The sequence below is a fragment of the Uloborus diversus genome, chromosome 10 (assembly GCF_026930045.1).
Source record: "Uloborus diversus isolate 005 chromosome 10, Udiv.v.3.1, whole genome shotgun sequence".
Taxonomy (NCBI): domain Eukaryota; kingdom Metazoa; phylum Arthropoda; class Arachnida; order Araneae; family Uloboridae; genus Uloborus; species Uloborus diversus.
The window spans coordinates 78,494,977-78,504,599 of record NC_072740.1 but is presented as its reverse complement, the minus strand read 5'-3'; the positions used below and the strand labels follow the sequence as shown (position 1 = coordinate 78,504,599).

The 9,623-nt window shown below is 34.3% G+C and overlaps 1 protein-coding gene across 1 annotated transcript in view; it reads right to left on the bottom strand.

Moving 5' to 3' along the window:
- Positions 1 to 1,161: 1,161 nt before the first annotated feature.
- LOC129231573 (putative polypeptide N-acetylgalactosaminyltransferase 10) overlaps positions 1,162 to 9,623 on the bottom strand; it is a 51,157-nt gene continuing 42,695 nt past the window's right edge. The window contains exons 8-10 of the mRNA XM_054865930.1: positions 8,227 to 8,337; positions 6,353 to 6,496; positions 1,162 to 1,427 (exon numbers count right to left, since the gene is read on the bottom strand). Coding sequence (XP_054721905.1) covers positions 1,296 to 1,427; positions 6,353 to 6,496; positions 8,227 to 8,337 — 387 coding nt within the window. The 3' untranslated portion in view covers positions 1,162 to 1,295. The remainder of the gene's footprint in view (positions 1,428 to 6,352; positions 6,497 to 8,226; positions 8,338 to 9,623) is intronic.

Here is a 9,623-nt window from a genome sequence, read left to right as displayed (position 1 = left end):
CAGTTTTTCTTCGAGGATGTTACTGCTTTGAGGATACTCTAGAGGTTATTGATTTTTCATGATTTATGGGGAAACTGAAAAATTATTTAAATGTTATAAACTGCCATAATTTAAGTTTTTTCAATTGAAAGTATTTCTGACTCCATTCAAACAATATTTTTTAATAGAAGTGAAACATTCCATTTTTCCAAATTTGTAGTTACCTACTTGTAATACTCAACAGTTTCAGTTTTGCTTTACAACAGCTAGCTCTTTTTATTTTCTTTTCTTTTACGGCTTGGATATCACTAAGAATGCTTGCCTATTTCAACAGTTCTGGTATTCGTTGGCTATTTTAGATGTTCTTAAAACGTGTCAATTATGCGTGTCACATTTGATCATCCTATTACCACAAAACAAATTAAAATTTCTCATTGAAGTTTAACTCGCTAACATCTTCGATGATGATGGAAGATAAAGGAAGAAGGATTGGAGGGGAAGGAGGGGGGCCGTATTTTCTTCGGAAAACTTTTAGTATATTGAAGTCTGAAAGACGCAATTGTAAGCCATCTTTAATGACATTATGCGATGACATGGGGTTCAAAAGTCGCTCCCAGAAAGGTGTCGATATTGAAGATCCAAAAAACGAAATTTAGACGTTTTATTTATTTATTTTTGTTAAAATTAAAGGCATAAGAGGTCTTGTGGTCTTCCCTTGGAAATTGTTTTGGAACTGAGCCTTAAAAACGCGATTGTGGGCCAATTTTGGTAACGTAAGAGAAAAGGATGGGACCAAGGACTTTTCTCCCCGGTAATTTGTCGTACCTAATACTTCAAATACGCAAAAATTTAGATGAACTTCAATAACTTATGGGAGAGGGTTTTGGGGACTCTTTACTGGAAATTCTTTGGAACTAAAGGCCCAAAAACGCAATTAGATAATTTGTTTTATGTAGGAGAGGGTAGGAGAGGTTCTTTGATCTTCTCCCGGAATTTTTTCTAATTTTCAAACGTTTTCTGTTTTTGAAGGTCGGGGGGGGGGGGGCGATCGCACGAATATGACACCTTAAATAAGGGCCTGCGTATGTGTGTGTATTTATGCAAAATATTTAAGCATAAAACCAAGAAAGTTGATTGTATTTGAAATAAATTTATTAAAATCATATACAAGTTTTAATGCAAATATAAACGCATTCAGAGTTTTAATTAAAACTCTGTATGATTTGATAGAATTTTACCAAGCATTTCATGTTTTCAGTGACGTTTTTATAACCGTACTCAAAATTGCATTACGTCGTTTCGTTCTCATTCATATCTCAGCTCATCTTTTCAAATGTCCACTTTTGGCTAATTGAGCTATTTTGGCAATGGTTCATAAATATCTTTCGAAGGTTAAAATCACAATCCAGGCAGTTTCCTGTTGTTAAATGGACCAACTGATGAGTCTCCTGTAAAAGTTGTATCAATTATAAACCACATGATTTTCACAGGGTTTATTGATAGGCACATTCGTATGTAAATGGAGAATATATTTATTTATACACATTCAACATGAATCAGTAATAAATATCAGTCAATCGTCAATTTTTAACAGTTTGAGCAGAATTAAAATATAAACGTGAATTTAACTTACACACGGCAAGAAAACTTTTTTTTTCTCTCTGTTTTAGTGTTACTTTTAATTTAGGATATGGATGCCTCACTTGCCAAATCGACCAACTCCTTAAAACAAAAAGGAGAAAATAGTTATGAAGAAGATGGTATTTTCCATAGGAGTAAATAGACCCTCCTGTTACATTTTGTGCCATCACATGGTCAGAAATGTACTGAACCAAAACTTTAATATAAATTCATATGCTAAGAACTATTAACTTACTTATACAAATAGAATACAAATACAAATACAAAAGTGACGACCAGCAACAGGCTCTGGGCCCAGCTAGGCAGGTCCTAGTCAATTTACAATCCCCAGTGAAGATCAATGGCCCTCTTAAAACTATCCACTCCCTTGCTCATTACCACCTCTTCCTGTAAGCTGTTATAAGGTTCCACTACCCTGCTAAAATAATAATTTTTCCTAATATTCATGTTAGCCTGAGATTTAAATAGCTTAAAACAATGACCCCTTGTCCTGTTTTCAGTGCTAAACTTCAGCCCCGTAACATCTTTCATTTTAATAAATTTAAACAACTGAATCATGTCCCCTCGGTCTCTTCTTTGCTCAAGACTGTACATTTTTAGCCTTCTAAGCCTGGAATCACAATCTAAGTGGGAAAGTCCATTTATTAGCCTTGTAGCCCGCCTTTGAACCCTTTCCAATACATTAATATCTTTCTTAAGATAAGGAAACCAAAACTAAACAGCATAGTCCTAATGGGGTCTTACCAAACTTCTACATAAGGGCAGAAGAACTTCTTTAGATTTGTTTGAAATAGATCTATTGATAAACCCAATCATCGTATTGGCTTTGTTACTAGCAATGCTGCACTGTTGGCTAAACTTTAAATCCTGACTTATTAAGATCCCCAGATCAGTAACTTTGTCTGCCTGACTAATGACTGAACCTTGCAAATAATAACTTGTATACTTATTTCCATGTCCTAAATGTAGCACTTGACATTTCCCAACATTAACAGCCATACCCCATTTATCAGCCCACTCCGTAATATGATCAAGATCCTCTTGCAGCTGATTTGCTTGTTCTTCATTTTCTACGCTCTCCATAACTTTGACATCATCAGCAAAACAATTCATGTTCCCAGAAATATTTTGTGAATATCGTTCATAAAGACAATGAACAAAACAGGCCCTAACAGTGATCCTTGAGGAACCCCGCTTAAGACCTCACTCCAATTAGAATAATTTCCCCTTACAATTACCCTTTGTTCCTTCCGGTCAGTCAGTTTTTTACCCAAATGAAAGTTTTCCCTCCTATTCCTATATCAGCTAATTTGCTAAGTAGAACAACATGCGGTACCTTATCGAAAGCTTTTTGAAAATCAATGTAAACAACATCTACAGACTTCTTATTGTGCAAAGCCATGGTAACTTTGTCATAGAAATGTAATAAAATAGTTGCACAAGATTTTTTTACCTTTCCTGAAACCGTACTGAAAACTAGTCAATAGAATATTAGTCTCGAGAAAATTTACTATCTTAATTTTTATCAATGTTTCAAAAATTTTGAAAAACCACCGAAGTTAGACTCACAGGTCTATAATTTCCCGCACTCCCTTTAGACCCTTTCTTGAAGAGCGATGTAATGTTAGCCAGCTTCCAGTCCTCTGGCACTGTACCCGAGTTAGAAGAAGTATTGAAAATATTTACGATTACATCTGCTAATTCCTCCGCACATTCAACTAAAATTTTTGGATAAATATTATCCGGTCCCGGAGCCTTAGTCTCTTTATTTTTTTTTCAAATGAAGTAAAACGTCATCCCTGGAAAATACAAAGTCCTCAAGCTGTACTATAGCTTGTGTCTTGTTGATGTCAACTGTTGCGATACAGTTATCGTTAAAAACACTCGAAAAAAAGTTATTAAGAACATTAGCAATATCACTATCGTCCTGAATTAAAAATCCGTGCTCATCAATAGTGGCCCAATATGACTATTTCGAACTTTCCCCGAATTAGCGTATGCAAAAAACCTCTTGGGATTCCTGTTTATGTTATCTGCCAGTCTTTGTTCCAACTCTCTTTTCTGAATCCGTACCAAATACTTAAATTTACGCCTTGCCTTACAATATTGGAGCCTATCTGCGCTGTGACCAGTTTCTCTAAACCTATGAAAAGTGGCTTGCTTGTAATTTAGAGCGTCTTTAGTTTCCCTGGAGAACCACATTGGCCAAATTTTAGTCTTGACACCCTTTCTCATAAAGGAAACATGATCCCCAATCGTTTTCGCTAGATTTTCCTTAAACTCTGCCCACTGAAGATTCACATCGCTAGTGTCCATTCCAGAAGAAAAAAATGCTTTCAAACTCTGCCTAAGTGCCACAAAGTCAGTATTTCTGAAATTGGGCACAAAGCTAAAATTCTCTACTTTGTGAATATCAAATTTGATCCCAAACCTTATACTGTTGGTATTAAGTTTGTTGGGTTGTGTGTAGGGGAACACTATCTCCAATGTGTTCCCCTAGACACAACCCCTGAACAGAACAACCATGTCGCAGAAAACTAGATCCAAAATCTCGTCCTGTCGAGTACCCTGAGTTTCAATTTCATCTAAGAAACAGTCACCAATTACTTTCAAAAATTCCTCTTCTCTGCTATTACTATGGTAAAAATTATTCCAATCAATTCCTGGAAAATTAAAATCTCCCATTATGATGGCTGACCCCTTGCTAGAAATGTCACTAATAATACTAAACATCTGTTCATTTTGACCCTGGCTTAAGTTGGGTGGCCCATAAATGTTCCCTAAACGTAGTTTTTTGCCCTTAATAATCATCAATTCCAGCCAAATCATATCAATCTCATTAGGTTTATCATTAATTACCAATTCATTGCAAGTTAAAGTGTCTCTGACATAAAATAAAACCCCACCACCTCTTTTACCTACTCTATCTTGTCTAAACAAATTATACCCAGCAATAGATAATAAATCATCATCACTTTCGGTAGCCCATGTCTCGGTAACTCCAATAATATCCAACCTCTCGTCTATTATTATGCTTTTCAATTCTTCCATCTTGTTCCTAATAGTACGAGCATTTGTATAAAAAACCTTAAGTAAGCCCATCTTACTTTTATTTAATGCTTCACAATTATTTGAATCCCAACTGTTTAAATCTTTTTTCTTATTAGCCACCCTATTTCCGTTTCTACTAAAATTCCAACAGTTAGTACCCTTTCGAATTCTGCTCCTTAAACCTTCCCCATCATTCCAACTTAGTTTTTTGTTTCTGAAGTCTCTAAAATCAAACCACTAACCATTTTGACCCCTGTAGAACTCAGATGCAGGCCATCCCTAGCAATCCAATCGCGTTTACATTTACTCCACACATCAATAAACCTGATACTACGCTTAACGCAAATTTCCTTGAGTACCAGGTTCATACACCTAGCCCGTTGGTTTAACCAACTCCCATGCACTACATACATGGGAAGCAAACCAACTACTTGGACATTTGCCAAACAGTTGGTTGCTTTGTCCAACAGGGAATCCCATTCCTTTGAAAACTAATCGTTGTTACTATGGCCTACATCGTTAGTTCCCACCCACAAAGTAACTACATCCTCTTTATTAAATACCCCCTTCTTTTCAGCAACCCTACTTACATCTCTCACCCGAGCCCCTGACAAACAACATCTAGCCACCTTACGTCTAACTCTGCCTATTGAGTTTCCCACCTCACGCACCATTGAAGCTCCCAAAATTATACCCTTTGTTTCCCAGTCAGTCGCCTCAGCAATAACTTTCCCCTTTACCTCTGGAATATTCTCACTACCTAACACACAGCTAATGCCCACCTCCTTTTTAATAACCTCCTCCCTTACCTCTGGAATATTCCCACTATCTAACACACAGCTAATGCCTACCTCCTTTTTACTAACTTCCCCCTTTCCCTCTGGAGTGTTTACCCCACCTACACGCCTACAGCCTAATGCTGCCCTCCAAAGTAAGCATCCTAACTCTGATTTCTGAGATTTTAACACACTTAGTGCAAATGAAATCGTTCTCAGACTCATCCTTCCCCTTAAACAAGCAGAACATCTGACATTGGTCACAAGAAATCCACTTGTCCCCTTTACCACTTTTAACCTCCTTCATTATGCATATAACTCCCATTCTAGCTCAAAATGGTACACTTAAAAATAAGTCAAAACAAAAATACAAAATTGAAGAAATAATGCTAGTTATTAGAATTAGAAAGCATTGGAAGTAAAAGGTACTAATATTACTAAATAATAAGACAAGCAGTAAATTAAAATAAACAAGTTACACACTTAACAGAGCACTCAGGCTTAACAACAAGAAATCAGCACAATTTAGGCTTAGCTACAAAGAATAGAAAAACACTTTAAGAAAGCAAGTAAATCAAAAATAAGACTTAAAAGCACAAAAATACTTAATTATATGATAAAATACAATAAAAATACTGAAACTAAAGCAGTAAAATAAACAATTACAGTAAAAAATCACTTATCTCAGGAGCTGCAAAATCTCTCCCCAGCAACAGTAGCGCCCTCTATCGTCTCCAACCATGCCTCGCACTGTGCTAAGAAAAATCTCACGTTGCAAGGAAGGAGTTTGCTTTAGCTCTGAGATACGTTGCTCGTGAAAAACGCTCGTTATACCACTTTCGTGCAAGTTATATTGCGTTTTTCGCCAGTCTACTCTTAAATTAGTGTTACTACTATTGCAATACCTCATCGTGTTTCCAGAGTTGATTCCCCTGCATCCCATGACAATTCCAAAGCAGTACTGGAGCACCTCTTTCAGGGGTAGATACATCGAAGCATAGATTTCGTTTCAAAGGACGGATGTCTTTGTGCCAAGAAAAGATAAAATTCTGAAAAGCGAACAATGCTTTATTATTTTATTTAAAATTATGTAAATTGTAAAATATAAGAGGCCATTCACTTTTAATTAGTATTAGAAAGAAACTAAACTTTCTATCTAGTGTTTGAAAAAAAAATAATGTAGGGGAATGTGGGGCAAAGCGAAAAAGCGGGGCAAAGTGAAATAGTGGAATATTTTCGCTGCTTTTAACGCCATCTATCAAGCAATATTTTAATATTGCAGTTACACATGTAGTCTATTTCAGTCAAGAAAAAATTACCCCTGAATACCAAAAAAACCAAAGAATATGATAATACAAGCAATTTTGAAAAATTGATAGGCACATCGTAAGATTTTGTTATAAGTCAAAAATTATTTTTGGTGTTATTAAATGATAAAGCTCTTAATACTAACATTTAAAATATTAATTGAGACCTACTAATATTCAGTGCAATATTTGTTTGCTTAATATTAAGTTTATTTGTATTGTAAATGCTTTGTACAATTAGGCATGTCCATGCGGGGCAAAGTGAGATAGTTCATTTCATTTACTTATTCAGTCTTTTATCAAACCACTTACGTATTCATTTTAGCAATTAGTTTATTTACATTCCTTCTCTTAATAATATTCTTATTCATATTCATTCATTCATTCTCTTATTTTCTTATTAGTTCACTCTTTTATTCACTCATTAAATTTTTTTTCGTTTATTCTTTCATTAATTTTTTATTTATTCATTAATTCTTTATTTATCTATTTATTTGATAAAAAATATCTTTAAGGAATGAATAGAAAACATTCATTAGAAAAACTTTATTTTTCACTTTGCACCATGGAAAAAAAAGGTTAAAAATTTCCACCTTTTTTTTATGTACAAACTTACTGCCAAAAATAAAAAATAATGTTTCGATACAAGTTCTATTGTAAATATATTGTTCCTTCTTTATGCAACGTAATTTTCAAAATGCATTTCCAGTTTGTTCATTTTCAAAAAAGAAGGTATATTATCTATTTCACTTTGCTCCACATTCCCCTACTTGTATTTATTAGGGGAGAGTAGGGGGGGGGGGGCAATTTTAAACGGAAGCATTTCTTACAAATTACTTTCTATTGCTACAATAATGTCAATTTCAGAAAACTAAATTAAGACATTTTTGCATGTTTAAGAAACATAAAATATATGGAAACTATTACAATATTACTTTTATAAGCTATTCAAACTACAATAAAAAAATATCCTATCGTTCCCTTACACAAGAGAGGGATAGGATATGTGTTTGAGATTTGAAATATACGCATAATTTTCAAAAATATTATCTATGATAACCTAGATCTAAAATAACCCAGACCTAAACGTTTTCACTCATGTAATAATGTTTACTGAATATTCATAAAGTCTATTTTATTAAACATTATACTTTAATAGTAAATTTCAAATGATAAATTTTTCTCTGCTTGATTTACTCCACTCATCACTTTTGGAGGGGCAACTTAGCAATAATCTTTGTTTTATCAAAAAAGAAAAGGGCAGGCAACCATAAGTACTCAGTTTCTCCTCTCTAAGCCATACTGTCAAATGCGTTTTTTCCCCCACAACATTTCAAGGACATTGCTTATTATTAGAACCATTCTTAATAATTTATAATTCATAAAATTTAGCAGTGTCATGTTTTAGTGTTTGCAAAATTTTAAATAAAATTGACTTTTTTACATTCAGAGAAAATAATTTGAATACAAACCTGATCTCTTAGCATCTTCGTATCATTTTGTAAACATAATTCTAAGCCAACTTTTTCATTTTGCTCCCTGAAGCCAGTGTCCAAGCATACATTTTTGACTTCATTTCTAATCTGTAACAAATTAGGAAGGTCAATTAGGGTAGATGGAAACAAACGACATTATCAAACTTGTGTTGATTTTGGAAACGTAGCTGTTGGTGAGTGATGACTTGGCATTTTTGACTTCATTTCTAATCTTTAACAAATAAGGAAGGTCAATTAGGGTAGATGGAAACAAATGACATTATCAAACTTGTGTTGATTTTGGAAACGAAACCATTGGTGAGTGATGACTTGGCATTTTTGACTTCATTTCTAATCTGTAACAAATTAGGAAGGCCAATTAGGGTAGATGGAAACAAACGACATTATCAAACTTGTTTTGATTTTGGAAACGTAACTGTCGGTGAGTGATGACTTGGCAACTTGGGAAAACACTGAAAAGGCTCCCTCGTTTTTCGAATCAGTTTCAGAAGCGTTATTATTGTTTAAATGTTGACATAGTGAAAGACGTCTTTTACCAAAGCTTAGCCGTGGTCACACTTTTCTATCCATGAGTTCTACAAAAGTGACGCAATTGGTTTGAACTATTTTCATTGGTTACGTTCAGTTTCATCTTCGCAGTTGTATTTGATAAGCAAACTAGATGTTAACAACTATCCCATATATAGAAATGATTAAATTTTGCCTCATTTCCCATCTCTTTGAAAAAACTACAAACATTAGATATGACATGATTTTTGAGTGTTACTCAGTCTTTTTTAAAAAATTTCCAGTTAAACTATTTGAAGTTACTTTTGATAATTTTCGGCTTTCTTGGAACCGTTTTTTAAGCCTATGAAGCTGTCGTTTACCCATGAATTGTTCCTGTTGTTAATCTTAAGTGCAATCCGTATAAAATTATTTACATAGTAATTCACGGAAGCACTTACGAGTTTGAAAAAACACAAAAGGGAAAGGGGGGGGGGGGGTAGAAAGGCGAAAATCACCCATAGGGAAGAATGTTCAGAAAAAAGGAAAAAGTCAAGAAGAAATAAAACGGGAAATTGAGAAGTTAAGCAAAGAACGTATAGCTCAAAAAAATCATCCTATGAGGAAGACTGATGATATTGTGAAAAGACTTATACAAATGGCGTTATTATTTTACTACGCTCGTAATAATATTTTTACACGTTTTCAATCAATTCAAAAATTACATGAATCTAGCACCTTATAAAACCTTAGAAAATGCCGCATGATTCCCTTTATATTAATAAAAGTGGAAAGATAAGTGGTAGTCAATCAATCAGTTAACTGTATTATTTATAAAATCTTCATGCAATAAGGGGTTCCCAACCTAGGTGCGATTGCTCCTAAGA